We start from the raw sequence: 20,859 nt of genomic DNA, 5'->3' as shown, positions 1-20,859 counted from the left end.
AGTTGGTTCTTTGAAAAGATAAAATTGATAAACCTTTACCCAGACTCATCAAGAAAAAGAGAGGACCCAAATAAATAAAATTAGAAATGAAACAGGAGAAGTGACAACTGACACCACAGAAATACAAAAGATTGTGAGAAAATATTACAAATAATTATATGCCAACACATTGGACAATCTAGAAGAAATGGATAAATTCCCAGAAACATACAATCTTCCAAGACTGAATCAAGAAGAAACAGAAAATCTGAACTGACCAATTATTACTAACAGAATCGAATCAGTAATCAAAAAACTCCCAACAAACGAAAGTCCTGGTGGCTTCTCAGGTGAATTTTACTAAACATCCAAAGAATTAACACCTATCCTTCTCAAACTACTCCAAAAAATTCAAGAGGACAGAAAGCTCCCAAGCTCATTTTATGTGGCCACCAAAACCAGACAAAGACATTACAAAAAAAGAAAATTATAGGGATATTCTTGATGAACATAAATGCAAAAATCGTCAACAAAATATTAGCAAACCAAATACAGCAATACATTAAAAAGATCATATACCATGACCAAGTGGGATTTATTCCTGGGATGTAAGGTTGGTTCAATATATACAATAAATTAATGTGATACACCATATAAAAAAAAATGAAAGATAAAAATCCTATAATCGTATCAATAGATGCAAAAAAAGTATTTCACAAAATGCAGCATCCATTTATGATAAAAACTCTCAGCAAAGTGTGAATAGAGGGAACATATCTCAACAAAATAAAGGCCACATATGACAAACCCACAGCTAATATCATACTCAGTGGGGAAAAGCTGAAAGCATTCTCCTTAAGCCCACTTTCTCCACTTTTATTCAACATAGTATTGGAAGTCCTAGCCACAGCAGACAAAGAAAAGAAATAAAAGATATCCAAATTGGAAAGGAACAAGTAAAACTGTCATTACATTCTACCATAAAACCATTAGAACTGATAAATGAATTCAGTAAAATAGCAGGACACAAAATTAATATTCAGAAATCTGCTGCATTTTTATACACCAATAATGAACTGTCAGAAAGAGAAATTAAGAAAAAAAATCCCATTTACAACTGCATTTTAAAAACCTAGGAATAAATTGGACCACCTTCACATACCATATACAAGAATAAACTCAAAAATGGATTAAAAACTTAAATATAAGACCCAAAATCATAAAACTCCTAGAAGAAAGCATAGGTAGTAAACTCTTTGACATTGCTCTTGGTAATATTTTTTTCTTGTAATAGCTTCTTCATAAAGGTAAACAAAGAAAAAATAAACACATGGGACTATATTAAACTAAAAAGTTTTTGCACAGCAAAGGAAACCATCAACAAAATGAAAAGACAACCTATTGAATGGGAGAAGATATTCACCAATGACACATCTAATAAGGGCTTAATATCCCAAATTTATAAAGAATGCATACAATTTAACACCAAAAACCAAAACAAACAAACAAACAAAAATCTCAATCCAATTAAAAAATGGGCAGAGGACCTGAACAGACATTTCTCCAAAGAGGACATACACATGGGCCGTAAGGTAGTTCTATTTTATATACACAAGGGAGTATTACTCTGCCATAAAAAGAATGACATCTTACCATTTGCAATAATGTGAATGGACATAGAGGGTATTATGCTAAGTGAAATATTTCAGACAGAGAAAGGCAAATACCATATGATCTCACTTATACGTGGAATCTAAAGAACAAAATAAATGAACAAAAAACCCCCAAATTTATGAAAACTCAAAGGTCACAAAATAGCTAATACAACTTTGAAAATGAAGAAGTTGCAGGACCATTACAACCTGATTTAGGCTATAGGAATCAGGAGAGTGTGGTATTGGTGTCAAGAAGGACAAATTCAGATGCTCCTTGACTTATGATGGGGTTATGGACTGATAAACCCTTAGTTGAAAGTCGAAAATGTAATCAATACACCTAACCTACCAAATATCATACCTTAGCTAGCCTACCTTAAACATGCTCAGAACACTTACATTAGCCTACAGTTGGACAAAATCATCTTGCTGCTGCTGTCTAACATTACGAGAAAGTATCGCTAGCCTGGGGAAAATATCAAAATTCAAAGTACTCTGTCTACTGAATGTGTATTGCTTTTGTACCATCATAAAGTCGAAAATCATTTGTACCATCATAAAGTTGACAATTGTTAAGTCAAACATTCATAAATCGGGAACTGTCTGCAGATCAATAAAACATAGTAGAGTGAAAAACAGACCTAAACGTATATGGACAACTGATTTTTGACAAAGGTACAAAGACAATGCAGTTCAAAACGTATACTCTTTTCAACAAATGGTGCTGGAAACAATTGGACATTTGTATGCTAAAAAATAAACTTCATATCTCGCACCAGATACAAAAATTAAGTAAAAATGAATCATAAGCTGATAAAACCGCTAGGGAAAACAGCAGAAAATCTTTGTGATTTTGGGTTAGGCAAAGATTTCTTAGATACAACCCCAAACACATGATCTACTAAAGAACATATCAGTAAGGGATTTAAACTAAAAAATTAAAGACTTCTGCTCTTTGAAAGGCACTGTTACACAAATGAAAAGACAAGACATAGACTGGGAAAAAATATTTGCAAAGCATGTATCTGGTAAAGAATACATACATAAAGAACTTTCAAAACTCAAAAATAAAGGGGAAAAATTAAAAATAAGTCGAAGAGTTGATCAAACACTTCACATAAAAAGATATAGGAATGGTAGACAGGTACATAAAAAGATGTTTAATATCAAGTCATTAAGGAAATAAATAAAACTATGATGAGATACCACTACATATCTTTTAGAATAACTAAGTAAAGAAGACAGATTGTGACAAGTGTTTGGAAAGTATGTGGAGGAAGTAGAACTCTCATACACTGCTGGTGAAAATGTAAAATATAAAATAGTACACCATGTTATAAAACAGTTTCTTTAAAAGCTAACATATACCTGCTATTTTTCCCAGCTATTCCACACCCAGGTATTTACCCAGGAGGAAAGAAAGGATGTGTCCATACAAATACTTGGACACAAATGTTCATAGCCATTCTATTTGTAATAGCCCTAAGCTGGAAACAACCCAAAAATTCATCAATAAGTATATAAACAAACTGTGGTATATACATACAATGGAATCCAACTTAGTATGAAAAGAAACAATCTACTGATACACATAACACCACAGATGAGTCTCAAACTAATTATACTGAGTGAAATAATCCAGACAAAAAGAGTATATATTGTATGATTCCACTTATATAAATCTCTAGAAAATGCAAAGTAGTCTATAGTGATAAAAGTTTCCTTGGGTGCATATTGGGGTATAGGGAGGGTTGGGAGACAGGGTTGCAAAGGGCATGAACAAACTTCTGGGGAAAGGGAATATGCTCACTATCTTCATTGTGGTGATGGTTTCATGAGTATATACATGCATTAAAACATCAAATGGTACATTTTAATATGTCAATTCATTGCATATTTAGTTAAGCTGTTAAAAATAATAAAAATTTCCATGAAGTTCCAAATTATATAGCAGTCAACTAACCAGTACACTTAAGCTTGTAGGGTGGAATTAAAGTATGTTTCACAACAGAAATTGGATATATATGACGATAATGATTCAACAGCTGTTAGTTTAATACCCTCTGACAGATATTTCAGGAATTATAAACTGTATCTCAGCCGAGGTTTTACTTCCTTTTTTTAATTTCCTGTTCTTTTTTTATCATTCAGCAGCGGAAATAGGTAAGAGAATAAGAATGGCTTAATTAAAATGACACAATTACGTGTATAGATAACATAGCACCAGTGTCACCAACCACTCTGGTAGCTGGTATTTTGTACAATTTTAGATATGCAAGGGAGCCCTCATTTCATAGATCAGCAAGCTCAGGGGCAAAATGAAGTTAAATACAAGTAGCTTTTACAAGGTTACACAGCTAAAATTTGATATTTTAAAAAAAAAAATCATTTATTGCCCAGTTGCGAAAAAAAAAAGACAGGGTAGAATGTATTAACCGGCAGGCTAGCCAAAACGGGTCATACATCTATTGACTCGTTTCCAATTCTTTACAGATTCTATAGCACTGTCCTCTGACCAATCTACCTGTTTTTCTGCTTTCCTGTTTATTCATAGGACCACAGCAGGCATGAGGTTAAAATAACTAAGACAGTGGTTCTCAATCTTCATTGTCTAATAAAACCAAGAATCCCAGAACCTACCCCCCCATACCCCATGCCCCTCTACCCCTTAACGCCCCCCCCCCGCCCCGCCCCTGCCCGAGTTGATCCAATTGGTTTGGGGTAGGTCAGTGTTCTCTAACTTGAGCATGCTTCAGAATCACCTGGAGGGCTGTAAAATAGACTGTTGGGCCCCGCCCCCAGAGTTTCTGATTTTGGGGGTCTGGAATAGTATTCAACTTGCATTTTTAACAAATCCCAAGGTAACATTGATGCTGCTGTCCTGTGAACCACGCATTGAGGACCCCTGGGGGATAGGGCATCAGGGAATTTTTAAAAAATTCTCCAAGATACTAAAGTTCAGCTAATTGAAAATTATTGGTTTAAAACAATCACTCTCAATATTTTCTGGAATCATCTGGGGAATTAAAAATATATATACTGATGCCTGAGTCCCCACCCCAGAGAAGCTTTCTAAATTGATCTGGGGTGTAGTCTGAGCCTCAGAATTTTTTTAAAGCATCATATGATTAAAAGAATCTTACTCCAGATGATTCTAATGTACAGCCAAGACTGAGAGTCACTGAAAATTTTCTGCCTCCTCAATTCCTATTACCATTTTTCCTAAAATATCCCCAACAAAGTTGGGTACTTTTACCACTACAGCATATTAGAAATTCCTTCCTTTCTTGTTGTCTGTTAACAATGACTTAGTTCCACTCTCATGTTTTAATAATGCTAACATATTGAATACTTAGGATGTAGCAGGCCTGGGGTTCTTTGCCACTGTACATGTTTTGTTTTGTTTTGTTTTGGTTACCTGATAGTTATACTTTAAATAGTTTTTCCTCAAAGAGAGATCCTGTATTTTCTAGAATCAACATTGTCTTCTAACTTGTGGTCAATATGGATATTACAGTTTATTCCGTTTCTAATGGTTAGAAGCCCAAGACAGGGAAAGGGGGAGAGAAAGAAGAGGGCAGGGATCTTATAGAAAAAGTATTCTTCTAATCTGCTTAAACATGAATGTAATTACACTTAGTGCTTGATTCTCTGTGAATCTTGGCTGGAGTTCCTCTGGAAATGGACAAAGAGTCAGTAATTCCAAGAGGACAACTCCAAGAATACTTATGACTCCATCGTAAAGCAGCTGATTTTCCTTTTGCTCTTGATTAATGCATTTCTTTCATTTACAATTTCATAAAAATGCCACTAATTTTTCCCCCAGAAAGTAACTTCCTTTGGGAAAAATTCTAATACCATTAAGAATGATGATATGAGTTGTTTGAGGTGAGGGGATTTCACTGAGGAGATTTAAAAGTATATACAACTATTCAATCATTACCTCTATTACAGTTCTGATTAACGCTTCCTATGCTCACCGTCCACAAGATGGCACTGTTGTGTACAGCTGGACAACCCTCACGCCGGCAGATATTTTCAAAATTAATGTTAAGAATATTTCCTACAGCTTTAGTTCCTGAAATACCATTTGTTTCAAGCTTCGTGAGATCCTGAGATCCAGCAGGAGTTATAGTTTTAACTTTTAGACCCGTGGCCTAGTAAGGTGTTTAATAAATGTTGACTAGACGAATGTGTGCAAACGTGTGTATCTACTGCACTTCAGCCAACTCCGTGGGGGAACTGAGGCTCAAACAACTCTAAGTAAGGAAAGCAAGTGCCATCGCACCATCTTCCTTTGTCATCTAATATTTCTTCAATACTCCATTTTTCTTTTCCCTATTTTGTACCAGTTTTGACAAGAACACAGTGCACCCTAATAAAGCCTAGTGGTCGCTTTCCTCGCCCACCTATTTTCCTTCTTAAAATGAACAAAGGAATGATTCTGATCCTACTATAAAACACAAAGTTAGTTATAACAAAATCATGACTGTGGGAGGTATCAATTAATAAAATGTAGCCCATGTAAATTCTACGATATCTGTTCCCAGAAAAAGAAATTCTTGGGCACTTATTCAAGGCCGAAAGGACCTTGAAAGGCTCTTTATGGAAAAGGACCTTGTTGGGAAAAGTGGTGGATGAAAAAGCACGCTAGTGAGGGCGGAGTTCACCCTGGGCTAACCCTGGACTGCACCTGGGTCACTTTGCCTCCCTGTGCTTCAGTTTTCTCGCCCTCAAATGAGGAGGTAGTACTGAGTGGTCTCCAGGGGCTCTCCTAGCTCGGACACAGCCTGCATCTCTATGTTTTTCTTCAGATTATGGCTTATACAATCACTGTGCAAATGTTTAAGGGCCTAGCAGGGAGTTCTACATACAGGCATACCTGGCTTTATTGCTCTTCACTTTATTGCGCTTCACAGATGTTGTGTTTTCTACAAATTGAAAGATTTGTAACTTGCAGAGAGATTACGGCAGCAGAAAGAGTATAGCTCGCTTCATTGCCGTACTCAAGTATTGAAGCCTTGCCTTCAATTTGTAAAAAACACAAGTTCTGTGAAGTGCAATAAAGTGAAGAGCAATAAAACCAGGTTTGTCTATAGTATCTAAACAAAATTGATCCAAGCTAGGCACCTGTCTTGGAAATTAGCAAACCTCAGTATGGTTAGGTTGATACCAACTAACCATCTGAGTCAACGTCATTGAAAAAGGCTGGCTCAGTTCGGTCCAGGTCCCTGTGTTATATGGACCTTCACCCAATGAAAACATTAGAAATTAACTTTGTGACACCAGAATGAGAACCAACAATTCAGAAATCATAAAAACATACCATAAATCAAAATCATTATCTGTTAAACAACAAACTTAGCTCTGAGCTGAGCTTTGGTTACTGAAATAATTTAAAGGAACTAATAAATACACAATCCACACCTGTTCATCTTCATCAAGGGAGTTTTAAAATTCATTTTTGATATGAAGAGATCATTTATCTATGCCTTATTCCCAAACAATAATACCCAAACACTGAAGCAGAAGAGTCAGTTATCTATTTACCTACTGGTGACCAACAACAGAACTTTAGTGCTTTCAAGAGCCGGGCCATTTTTATCCTTATTCTAAACAGCTAAACCAAGACTTCTGTCATCAGAAGGAGCAATCTGCTGTAGGGTCTGCTCGAATTCTGAGCACCTGCTTTCTCTGGTCTGGAGGCAGATGGCAAGTCATAAAATCAAAGTGATGGGGAATACGTTCAGAAAGATAGTCCCTTTAAAACCCTTCTGGAGGTTCTTTGTCCTAAAAATCTAATACTCTAAATATACATGTTTATGTTACTATCTTAGCTCAGAATTTGGGAAGTGATGCAGGGGCATTGAAAAAGTTTCCTTAGCCTGATTCATAGGCATGTGTTTACCTATTTCCATAGGATGGGAAAAGAACCTTTACTTTAGCTTATTAGCACCGAAGGCAGGACGGTTTGTTTTTGGGATTCTAACAAGTATCCTGAAGAGCAGCGGCTGCTGTTCCAACCTGCAGTACTACCGCCAACTGCAGCACTATCAAGTTTTCTTACAGTAACTACGACACAGCTCAATAGGTGTCCGAGTCAGCTCAAGCTGCTACGTATGACAAAATACCAGAGATGGGGCGGCTTAAACAACAAGAAATTATTTCTCACAGTTCTGGAGGCTGGGAAGTCCAGGATGAGGTGCCTGCCAATTTGGTTCCCCTGTGAGTGTCCTCTTCCTAGCCTGCAGATGGCAGCCTTCTTGCTGTGCCCTTACATGGCAGACACACAGTAGGCTCTGGTCTCTCTTCCATTCCTCATAAGAATACTATTTCCACCATGGGGGCCCCACCTCATGACTGCATCTAAACCTACCTCCCAAAGGCCCCACTTCCACATACCATCACGTGGGGGTTAGGGCTTCAACACGTGGATTTTGGAGGGACACAGCATTCAGTCCATAACAATGGGATAACCTCATATATTAATATATTTATAGGACCTGTATAGGTAAGCTAAGCTGTAATAAATTGGCCTAATAATGTGCTTTTCCACAATAATTATGGAGGTACATCAGAATCCCCAGCAGCTTATTAAAAGCAGAGATTTCTTGGCCTGACCTCCAGAGAATCTGATTGAGTAGGTGGGGGCAGAACCTGAGAATTTGCATTTCTAACAAGCTTCCAGATGATGCTGGTGTGGTCTGAGAACCATAAGTTAAGAACCACGGATGCAGGGGTTCTCTTTGGAATGTTAATATCAGTTATGGTTCTTTGGGCCCATATTGGCTTTTCAGTAAATACCCATTTTGTGCTGAACACATTTGAAATGTGTCATTTGTTTATACTCAGATGCATACTTAAGATACTTAATAAGCAGATGGATAGATCTGCTGATGAGAGGGAGGCTGCTTCGTGCTGTGAGCAACAAGGGAGAGTCATTAATGCGGTAGGTTTGATCAGCTGATGTGTGGCTTCACAGGTCACCAGGATTTAGGAGAATGTCTGCTGACATCCTATCCTTACGAATTTTATTTTAGAATATACATTTAGTCATTAAAGTTGCTGAATTCGGCTATTTTACATCTACAAGCACACTGCAAGAGTGTGAACCGAGATCAAATTCTGACAAAGCTTAATATCAAGCACTCGAGCAATGCTTAGCATTTGTGTTCAAACTCATTTGTCCCAAATCACACTTGGTTAAATTTTAAAGCATGGCTCTGTCATGGGATAGCAGCATCTTTAAAATTTACTTCAAGTACACTTTGGAATGTAAACATACCTTATTTAGCTTTACAAAATATTCCAGTCCAGCTTCCAAAGGATTTGTATCACAGTTCATCTAAAAGGGAAGAACACATTTTAAATCTTAGATGTGTGTAAATCATTTCGGTAACATCATTTCCATGTATTATTTTTTAGGGAAGAGAACACTTTTTGATTTTGAATATAGATTCTGAAAAAGGAAAATTATGGACTGTTCTCTAAAGTGATTTTTTTAAAATCTAAAATTCAACTGTACCCTTTCAGCAAATACTGTTATTTGAATAGCAAGTTAGAAACTAAAGTCCACAGTTTGTTTCCATGGCTCTTTTATTGTAATAAACATTGAAGGGATAACACAACATGATGTTCCTCCCCGAAACAAGAATTTCATATGTTTTTATGTAATAATCTTACATAATTAGGTTTTGAAAAGTTATGAAGTAATTTACTTATCTTACAATTAGCCAGGAATCAGGATAAATACAGGAGAAAGCAGATGGTAGGAAAATAGCTTCCACAGAGTTCAGGAAAGGGGAAAAACATAGGTTGAATCTCAATCTTTTCAAATACAGTTCAGTTATTACAATAACTTCAAGTCAGAGCTAAAGCCACGACTTGGGACTAGACCTGGAGTTAACGGCTTTTCTTTGTTTATTTTGTTGTCACTGGTATCTCTTGTTCCAAGAGAACAGTTCTAAACTCCATAAAATGTAGCCAAACTTAACAACAACAACAACAAAAATGACAACACAGCCCTCGCATAAACAAGATGAGTAATGTAAACTTGTTTTACACGATATAAAATTTTGTCTTGTATTTTCTAAGCAATTTGAGCAACTCTAAAATTATTTTTTATCTGCTCAAAGTTTCAGAATTTGTCCAGGAAAAAATAAAATTGACACAAAGCACAGAAGATTGATTGCTGTAATAACACTAGAGGGCGTGCTGGCACTGCTGGGAAATGGAGGAACGAGATGGAGAAAAGCTCTAAGAGGACGGCTCCCAGAGAGGAGGCACGAGAAAATGAATGGCAAGAGGGTGGAGATGTGCTTATCTCCAAAGGCTGCTTCTGGTGCTTGATTCCTTCAGGAGTGTGGAGACAGAGTTGTCCTCTATTTCTCTCCCTGCTACAGCCTCATCTAGGCTGAGAGTCCCTTAATAGAGCACCTCTCCGGCAAAATGACAGCTTGCCTCAGATTCCTTGTTCTTGCAGTGGCTCCTGGAGGCTGCCCTCCCCACCTCAGAGCCCACTTGCTTCTACCCAGTGTCTAAATTCCCAAGGGGCCCTGACTGTGCTTTCAAATCCACTTTGCTCTCCATTCAAATAGAATGTTAAAATCATTCTATTATGTGCTAGGCACATTATAGACTAACATCTATGATAATTCTGTAGGATAAAGAGTATCTCTGTTTTATAGAAAAGTACGCAGCAGGTGTGGAGGATTAAGTGCACAGAGTAGGTGGTGGAGGATAAAGTCAAACCCGAGACCCCACTCTGAAGTACACTCTTTACCACATCCCTTATCTCACCTCTCAGGCCTAAAACCTCACTGTCTTCTGTGGAAACAACTAGCGAATCTGAAAAAATGAAGGGGTCCAGAGATAGCCTGCCACATGGGAGATAAAACAGAACAGAGTTTGAACCACCTTCTGGCCACTTCTGTGTAACCTGGACCAAGTTGTTTACTTTCTTAGTGTGATTGTGTGTCGAATAAGGATAATTCAGATACCCTGACTCCCAAGCCCTTGCCCTAGAATCACAATTAATACCTTCTTCAGGAGAGGTGAGAAGGTGAGTGAACTCATACATATGAAAATGGAGTGTAACTACTATACAAATAGAAACCCTTAGTGCCCATGATTAATGGTAGAAGTAGGCTAGACCAACACATACTAGATTGTCTGCTCTGCTTCTCAGAAAGACACCTTTTGTTTTAATTTCCCCCAAAGGAGCATGGTAAGAAGAAAATGAGGATGGGCAACATGACAGAGGAGGAGGAAGAACTTGGAAGGTGGTCCTCGAATTGTGTGGGGTAGGCAGGCTCCCTGGGAGCAGCTATAGCTCCACACACAGAGTCAGACGTCCAGGGCTCCCCGCTAAGTAAGAGGAATCAGGCAGAATAAACACTATGTCAGAATTCCACTGAACTTTCAACTGGGAAATTGAAAAGAAAAACCTCTTTCCCTAATTAAATAAAGTTATCTAACAATACATAATTTCTCTTACTGCCAGAGCCAATGTTAAAGCAGTTAAAATCAGCCCTTGTATAAAAATCAGATACAATACACATAAAATTTTAATGAAGATGCTAGCATTTCAAACCTCTGACCCCCAGGCTCTGAAAGCTTTCTCCAGTCTTAAGGCATTCATCGCATATGTTCCAAAATTGTCAATTCCCTCCTCCTGGCCTGCGTTCATGATAATGTTATAAAGTGCTGCAGAATCTTCTCGTCTGTGGTACAGCTCCCAACCCAGCTCACCTGAAATAAACCCACAAATGCCATACCAGAGTAAGAACAATGACCACTAGGTCTAACGTGCATTAGCTAAACCATATAAATAAATGGAGAGGTTCCATTTATGCAGCATAGACACTGCTGAGTTTTGAGTTTTAAAACACCAGTTCACACAAAAAAAGTTGCAACAAAACCCCACGGCAAAGGGGCCTGCCATATCACAGATGCATTCATGCCCAATCTGCTCTCTCATACAGAGGGTGGTATCTAGGACAACTCTTCTCATGACAGAAAGATTGTAATGACCCTTGACCCCAGGTTCATAATGTTGAGTAATTATCATGGCACAGTTTATCAAGATAAGGGGTTCAAGGTTTAGCAACTTGGGCCCCAACTCCTTGCCCCCAAATCACGAGGCTTAAAAATATAGGCAACTGATATTTATTCAAATGGTCTTCATTGTGGGATAGCCATAGTCTCTAATGCACCCTATTCCCCACTCATCACCCACTTGGTCATTTCATTCACCATTAGAGCTGTAGGCAAAAACCAAAGGAAATTCAACCTAACCTCGTCTGCTTAGTTTTTTATTCTGCTTGTGTTTTATTCTGATTACTACTTTGCCAATTAGGTGGAAGAAGGGTGGGGAAAAGCAGACGCCCAGGAAAGGGTGGTGGCCTTTAGGCTGTGTGTTCTCCTTGTTCCCCCATGTCGAGGACTAATGGTAACATGTTTTTCCAGGACACTCCAGAACATGAACAACATGTAACTGAATCAATGCCTGGGCACCAAGTACTCCTTCTGTGAAGGGACAGGGAGGTCTAGAGGAAGTTAAAAATGAGCCCAGTGCATCAATGGGGAACCAAAGAACTCTGTTTCGAATGCCTACTAAGCACAAGGTTGGGGGCTATCTGAAGACGTCCCTAATGTATGTAGAGTCTAGAAGGAAAGATGGATAGTGGTAATTCTTTAAGAGAGGTGCCTGGTATAGTTCAGATGGTCTCTATGGGAGACGATCTATGGGAGACCATCTTGAATGTTCTCAGATTGAGTCAGCTGGACAAAATATTCCTTCCAAACACTCCAGTACCCATCATCTTCCCATTTTCCCATCTACCCTTCCAAATGGTAGGCAGCTACAGGACTGGAATAACAATTGGAAATCTGTGGAATGACTCTCTCAGACTAGGAGTGAGTAGACAGAATTGTCATAAAAGTTGGGCAGGGGAAATCTTCCTCCAAAATTACACTGATGACTGTGTGTGTGTGTGTGTGTGTGTGTGTGTGTGTGTATGTGCAAATGTACATTTCTGGTAGCTTCTTTTACGTTTTAGAGACTTATTCCAGGTTATTTTCCAATTCTTACCAGTATAAGATATCCTAATAGCAGTGACGGGAATGTTGGAAATCTTTAAAGACTTGGTTTGAAGAAACTTGAAAACATCATCACTAAGGTCTTCAGAGGTCAGTTTCTGAAGCACCTTTCTGGTATGTGGCCCTGCAACTCCAAGGACTCCAAGCTCATCGGTGATGTTTCTAATTTCAACATCATACCCACCTTTGACTGCCTCTTCTTCAATCCACCTGCATTTGAGTCATAAACATTGTGTTAAATCTTGCTTGAACAAGGCATGTTAGTAACATACTATTTCTCTGAAGACATGCTCTGTGTCTACAATTACCAGAAAGTCCCCAGGGTGTCATTTCATATAATCACCTAATTTTCAAAGTTGAAGAAACTGAGTCCCAGAGATGTTAAGTGATTCTCTCCAAACCACCCACTTACAAATTTGGGGGTAATTTTTCACAGTACAGAAGGATCCTTCAATTTAAATGAGCTCTGCCGTACCATTATTTTAAACAGTGACAGCCCCATTGCATTTAAACTAATGAGTCAATCTTCAAAAATTAACTTAAATCCGAATTTTCTCTAATACCTGTACACAGGAGGCACACGTGTGCTGCTGAAAGTTAATAATGTGCCTGCCACCAGACACAGAATTGCTTTGACAATCACAAGGAAAAGATTGAAAACTCTAAAGACGAGTTTCAGTTTTCCAAGTCTTGAAGAATTATTGGAACCTGGTTATGGAGTTTGTTTATAATTTATTGAGCAGTCCCTAGAGCTACACATAGCTATCATAAAACAACCATCTGGATTTACACAAAGCAAAGCTACTAACATGGCCCCCAATACATCTTGGCTTGGAGGGTGTAATTTACATCATTATATAACCAGAGTGAGAACCTGTCAGTAAGATATTTATTAACCAATAATATTCCAATTTTATTTCTCAAATACTAGACTAAAGACTACAGATTTTATAGTAATCAGTAGATTAAGATTCATGTGAAGGATCGACTTGGCAGGTCAACGACTTAGATCCAGCTGTGGACCAGAGAGCACAAAGCATGAACTAGGGAGACTATCACCCAGGAACACAGCTTACTGAAGTGGACTGAATGTGGGCATCAGAATCAAAAAGACTGGCTTGAGCAAGTTCCTTTAACCTAAACTTCAGTTTCCTCACTTGAAAATGGGAATAGCGTATACCGTGCAGCTATACCTCTTAAGAGAATTAATTGAGATAATGTGTAGAAAGAGTTCCAACACATTGATGATGCCCAATAAATGGGAGTTAGTCCTATTAGAACTATAGACAGATCTCCTCTTAGAGGGGAGTGGAGACGAGGTCCCTCACTTAAAAGTTGTACTTTCAACTTTGGTAAAAGAAAAAAACCTCAATTTAAGGTTGAGTCGATGTATAATTGACATAAAATTTTCTTACTAGGTGTGCACTTACCTAAGATCATGAAGTTCTGATCCAGAACCAGTTATTAATAGAAACTCACCAGGAGATTGGTGAGAAACAGTCAACTCAGCATACACTCGACCTTTTGGTGTTAACATGTGACTTATATTTGTAAAACCCACCTACACAAAAGAATTTAAAATTATCTCAGGATGAAATAAAAATCGTATGTATCCTTTTAAAACAACATGGAGATAAAAATGTGGGTGTCAACACTGAAAAACATCTGAATCTTATCATTTGTATCAATTATGTGAACTATCTGTAAACCTAAGCCCAAGATTAATTTTGAAGTTCTTAGTTGAAATGCTTATTACAATGATTTGTCATAAAAATTATACTTCAGTCAATTTTGCAGGTCTTATTGACACAATTAAGCAAGGACATAAGGTCCTTGGATGATAATTCATTCAACAAAACTTTAAATTGAAAAATTATCTAGAATACTCTTGGTCAGTTGAAGAATTCTAGTGTTCATACAGAAATCATTAGGTGGACTACAATAAGGCACTGGTTTAAAAAAAGAGAGAAAGACTAGAGTTAAGTGGGCCAGAATCCTGAACCTTGTACCTTTATAAGGTTATTTACCTTTGGAATGACATTTGCAAAGAGATGGTCCAACAGTCTAATAGAGTCTTGGCCTTTGACGTTAAACTTGCCAAATGGTGACAGGTCAATCACCCCTACTCTTTGCATAACCTGTTTATACTCAGAGCCCACAGGCTCAAACCAGTTTGTGCGGCGAAAACTTGGTCTGAAACACAATGTTTGTCATAAAACAATTGTCATTCATTTCCAGAAAAATTACAGAACCAGGATATTTTAACAAACCTATTCATCTAGTAGTAAATCCTATTTTGGAGGAAAAATGCAACCTAAAATTCTGTTCTGCAAATCACACGTCTATGTTGGAATCTGACTTTTTAAAGTTATTCATCTATCCCTTTGACCCATTTCATAGTGAATGAAGTTTTAATTAACTAGAAAAATAGATAGGACCCATGGTCTCTCATATCTGGAAGAGAGCTTAGAAGTTAACCCGTTCTGTGGTTTCGAACCTTGGTTATATATTAGAGTCACCTAGGGAACATTTAAAAATACCATTTTGGGGGGACATAATTAGATCAGCATATAAGGGGGTACAGCTATCTTCTCCAATACTTCTTATACATTAATGCAAATACAAATCACTTGACTTGTTAAAATGCAGATTCTGATACAGCAGGTCTGGGGTGAGGCCTGTCTCCTGCATTCTCACAGGCTTTCAGGTGATACTCCTGCGGTTGACCCTCACCTGCACTAAGCAAGGAGCTGGTCCAGGATCTGCATTTTTTAGAGAAAAGGCACAAAGTGACTTCCAAGGCCTTTGTGTTATTTAATGACAGAGCTGGGCCTGGAACAAAGGTCTCCTGCTTCATTATGCAGGATCCTTTCTACTTTACGAAGTGGACTTCTAATGTGGTATTTTAACTTCAGAGCAGGATGCTCAGTCTGCAAAATGAGTTTTCAGTAGTTTAATTATTAAAATAGTAGAAGAAACAAGCCAGATCGAAATAGCAGAAGGTGAAGAATGGATCTGGCATTTACCTGAGTCATTTAGGTAAAACAAAAGCAGCATTTTGCCCCCAGATAATCTAGACTTGCGGCCTACAGAGGCCAAATTCATTCATTAGCAACTGGCCCTCTACTATACTTTGCACCATTTAGATCTGGTCTTAAGGAGACACCAAAACCTGTTTAAATAAGCAAAATGAAAAAAAAAAGGTAACTTAATTTCTAGATTTGCTTTTTGTTTTCTCTTGGTTTATGAATTCTGATGAGAAAAAAACATAATCACTATTAATCCCAAGTAAAACAACAGCAACAACTTTAGAGGAATTCAGAGAATTGTTTTAGTGACATACTTTATGTTTTAGCTTAACCTAAAGATGTCGAGTAAATGATCTTTTCACTTAATTTATCAACAGTATATATAATTTTCATGACTCAGTGACACACACTAGAAAGCAGTTGCTTTGATAAATAAAAAATCCACATTTCCATACTATTTCCATGCAAAGTGATTTGACCAGGCATCTGAAACCAGGACAAACAGTTAGGAGCCAGCTGAAAGCATGTGGGGATTTTGACAGGTTGGGAAGTTTCCTCTGACCTCCTGGAAAATGCCAAACTTCACCTGGGCCGGCTGTAGGACTCTCGTGGCCACATGGATCCTAGATGTAGGCCAATGTCATGCAGGATAGACTAATGGCTCCACAACCAGAAAATAACTGTTGTAGGAAAAGGCTCACTGCTTTTTGGGAAGGGTGGAGTGATGGGGTGGGAAGGGGCACTTCTCTGATTTCCTTCCACTCCACCTCTGAAATTTCATTCTGCAGTCAGAGCCACGGGCAGGTTAAGTCATTCGCTTACCTGTACTGAGTGTCCTGGCCTGGTATGTAGAACCAGTGTGGCTGCTCCCAGCCTGCATGGAACCCCATGGAACATTTAGACTCCAGGGTTTTATAAAGCCCACTGACTCGCTCAGTCGGCCGCCCGGCAAACCGTTCTTCTTTAGGATAACCAACTGAAAAACGAACACCAGTACTCTAAATAGCTTATAACCAAAACTGTAAAACACTTTTGAAGGATTCAGAAAATAGAAAACACAGTGCTTAAAATCCAGAAGCATATACATGTATTAGATTTATGTAAAAAAAGGAAAACACCCTCAACGCGGTCATTTATATTGATCATCAAAGGGTAAAGTACAAATAGATTTAAAACAAAATTACTGATGCACTCTATGCATTAAATATATACATTAGTATAGATTCCTTGTTGGGTCTGAAAAACACATGCTTTTAGATTCTCTAACCACTCCTGTCACAATGCACAGAATAAAAAGCAGATAACGTCAAAGGTGCTGCGAGTCATTTCAGTACACACTCTGTAGACAACAGGAAATTTGCACTTTACCAATATTGTTGAATCCATATGACTCTCTTGCTTTGGCCTCAGTGTACTGAGTTGTTGTCCATTTGCCATAGCGATTGGGATCCAATTCTATCAGATCAAAAGGAGGTTCTCCATGCAGGATCCAGTCACTGAGATATTTCCCTACCCCACCAGCGTGGATTATGCCATATCTTTCAAATACAGAGATAAATATCCTGTTACTAACACATGTTGTTTTCAAACAATGAAACATGTCTAAATATTTTACAGGGCCTCAAAGTTGGGGTGTTCTGTGTTATTCAGAACAATCAATACAATCTGTATGCTATACTTTTTTTCCTCAAAAAAATACGTTTAGGCATCTAAATTAAAAGTGCCTGACTTGATAGCGATAGCAAGTTTGTTTTCACAGTTTCAAGAGATGTATACCTGCAGAATAGCCCACGGCTCTTCAGTAGCAAGGATGCTCACTTGAGGAGAATGTGGGAAAGAAAGCAACAGGCAGATGTGGCTGACAGCTCGTCAGCCCTCTTGAGCTGTGATTATCCTGACTAATAGAAACCTTGCAAGAGAAACACATACACTGTACAGTGACATGCCCATCTCCTCATCACTTGAATTTATTCAAGTGCCCTTAGGCAACGACTTCTGTGCAAGGATCTTGGGCCATTATCTTAGAAGCATTCAGATAAGAGGCACTCACCCAGGGATTTGTGGGAAAGAGGCCGAAAGGAACACTGGCCACTGTATTTTATAACTAATGGGTCACTTGGGGGAGAAGGTGGGCTTGTTTTTTATTCCCATATGAAGATGCTTTAAAACAAAGAACATGATTGTGGCAAATAATTTGATATAGACGGGGTATCACAGTGTGCCGTGTGCTATTCTACCCACTCTCTCTTGTCTAATGAAGGACTTTACTGTGAGTCTATCTGTGCTTTAAATTCAGAGAAGCTTCTGAGGACTTGGATGAGCAGGGAGTCGTGGGGAGATGACCAATAAAAGGAGCCACATGAGATTGCAGATTGCTGCAGCCACTATGGAAAACAGTATGGAGGTATCTCAAAAATCTGAAAATGGAACTACCTTATGATCCAGCAATTCCACTCCTAGGTATCTATCCGGAGAAATCCAAAACTCTAATTCAAAAAACTTTATGCACTTCTATGTTTATTGCAGCATTATACACAATAGCCAAGACATGGAAACAACCGAAATGCCCATCGGTGAATGACTGATTTAGGAACTGTGGTACATTTATACAATGGAGTATTACGCAGCCATAAAGAAGAAACAAATCTTACCATTTGCAACAACATGGATGGACCTAGAGAACATTATGTTAAGTGAAATAAGTCAGACAGAGAAACACAAATACCATATTATCTCACTTATATGTGGAATCTGAAGAAAAGAATAAATGAATGAATTAATCAGAAACAGTTTTGGAGACATAGAGGAAAAACTGAGGGTTGCTAGATGGGAGGGGGTGGGGATAAGGGGGAAGGTGAGGGGATTAGAAAACAGTCAGTAACCACAAGATGGCCACGGGGTTCTGAAAATTAATTTGGGGAATGTAATCAATAATGTTGTAAAGAGTTTGTAGGGTATCCGATGGACACTTGTCTCATTAGGGAGACCACCTCAGGGATGATGTAGATGCCTGATCACTGCATTGTACACCTGAAGCTGAAGCTGAACAATAATGAATTTCAACTACAAGTTTATATATATATATATATATGAATATGTGTGTATATGTATGTACTTACAAGAAGCGGAGTACAGCATTAGGAATAGAGACAGTGGAAATGTAATGGCTGTGTGCGATGTCAGAGGGATAGTGGAGGGGGGAGGGGGGTTCACACAGTGTGTGAGGGATATAAATGATAAACGTCTAAGTATTACTTTGTCTTGTGCACCTGAAACTAATAATAAAAAAGAAAGGAGCCACATGAGTGGACCTCAAAATGCAGGAAATTCCAGTATCTCAAATGATAGCAACTTAGCAGCCAGAATCATGGGTTCTAAGTGCTTGGGAGGACCTTACTGAAGACTGGAAAAGTTAACTAACTTTTTTCCACAACAAAATACCAGTTTTGCTATTTTATAAAAATAAATGCCTGAATTAGTTATAAGGCTATTTCTCAGTAGAATAAAAAGGCAGCAATTGACACTTCTCTGGATAGTTTAAAAAAGAGACATGGATCATCCAAATTACCCACAAAGAAAGCAAGAAAAATTATCAAATATGTGCTTAAAATAATTGTGAAAGATATGCTTAAAGTGCTTATTCACTTATCCAGGCCCAATGTATGATATACAATAGTTGCCATTTTTGAAAGCGAGAGATACCGTTTATAACACCTGAAATTATATAAAGTTTCACTAACATTTACTGAGAGTGTTTACCGTTTACCAGGCACCGTTTCCGTCTAACATGTACCAGCTGATTTATTCTTTAGCAACTCTATTTTACCAAGGTGCAAGCCAACCAGCACACAGGGGTTAAATAAGGCCATACTGCAATAAAGAGCAGACTCAGGATACAGACTCGGTCATCTGACCCCACTGCACACTCCCTCTTATTAGACATTACTTCTACAATAGTTCTCAATCACTTTTCAGCCAAGACACACATGACAGAATCCACATCGTTGGCAGACTCCTTGGGCATAGCCAGGGTTGTGCTTTGGTTTCCTGTGGACTCACATGGTGTCCTTTCCCTTTCAACAATGCACAGGAGCAAACTAATGCGGCAGAGTGCTGTTATTTGGGGATAGCCCTGAATCAAGTCTAATTTATTTTTAAAAAGAAAATCCTTTGCAAACTTCAGCTCTCTTACCATTAACAAATTATGCCACACAAATCTTGTTATGAAACTTCTATTGAGAGCCCCTAGTTTAGTAGCTAAACGTATAAAAGCATAGAGTAAGGAGATCTGGGTATGATTTTTGTTCTACTACTACTAGCCATGTGACCTTGGGCAAGTTGTGTAACCATCCTGAGCTTTAGTCTTCACATGTGCAGATTTTTTACAGTGCTGGTGGAGAATTCATTGACGTGGAGTAGGCAAGCACCATCTGGAGCTGTTGGGCCCTTGTATAACTAACAACAGAGTATGCCTACGTCCAATTGATAAGATTTTCACAAGGAAGTAATGTAGGAAGTGGAAATAGAAGGGTACTTGATAAGGAGAGAAGAGTTTGGTTCTTCTTCCATCCCTAGCATTAATCTGCAGGACTAGCTTCTTCTACATGGCCCAGCTGCTATGTTTTTTTGAGTGTTTGTGACTGCTTTTTATGACAACTCTGTTAAACTGTCAGATGTTACATCTTAAAGCACTGTCAGCTCTTTAAATGTGCTGCTTATAATCTGTTCTAAGCCAACAAAACTAGTTTTAATTCAATTCATGAAACATTTGGAGGCATTGTGGAAGTCACCTAGAAACAGAAAGACTTATTAGAACTGTGATGAAACAAAATTAAAACAGCTTTATTGGAGGGTAAGATGTGAGTAAGGTCAGTGAGCACTGGCATATATGTAGACATTTTGCAAATACATATTCTCTGCACTGGTTGCACCAGAATAACAGACAACACTGAAATGAAGATTCTTGGGCCCCTCTCCACACTATAGAATCAGAATCTATAGAAGTGATGTCTGGGAATCTGTTTGCTTGTTGGTTTCCCAATCAACACATCGTTAGTGACAAATAATAGGAATTCATAGATAAAATATAAAGGTGG

The 20,859-nt window shown here is 38.2% G+C and overlaps 1 protein-coding gene across 3 annotated transcripts in view; it reads right to left on the bottom strand.

Annotated features, from left to right (window-relative positions):
- DMGDH (dimethylglycine dehydrogenase) overlaps nt 1–20,859 on the bottom strand; it is a 62,441-nt gene that overhangs the window by 19,480 nt on the left and 22,102 nt on the right. For all 3 annotated transcript variants that reach the window (XR_012495069.1, XM_074328801.1, XM_019728178.2), the window contains 7 exons: nt 17,132–17,301; nt 16,586–16,739; nt 14,762–14,927; nt 14,165–14,295; nt 12,727–12,944; nt 11,227–11,384; nt 8,920–8,979 (listed from right to left, as the gene is read on the bottom strand). Coding sequence is in view for 2 of the 3 variants with exons in the window: in XM_074328801.1 (XP_074184902.1) it covers nt 8,920–8,979; nt 11,227–11,384; nt 12,727–12,944; nt 14,165–14,295; nt 14,762–14,927; nt 16,586–16,739; nt 17,132–17,301 (1,057 nt within the window). In the remaining variant the exon portion in view is untranslated. The remainder of the gene's footprint in view (nt 1–8,919; nt 8,980–11,226; nt 11,385–12,726; nt 12,945–14,164; nt 14,296–14,761; nt 14,928–16,585; nt 16,740–17,131; nt 17,302–20,859) is intronic.

The sequence above is a fragment of the Rhinolophus sinicus genome, linkage group LG03 (assembly GCF_036562045.2).
Source record: "Rhinolophus sinicus isolate RSC01 linkage group LG03, ASM3656204v1, whole genome shotgun sequence".
Lineage (NCBI taxonomy): Eukaryota > Metazoa > Chordata > Mammalia > Chiroptera > Rhinolophidae > Rhinolophus > Rhinolophus sinicus.
Note: the sequence above shows the minus strand (reverse complement) of the source record. Positions and strands in the feature narration are given on the sequence as shown.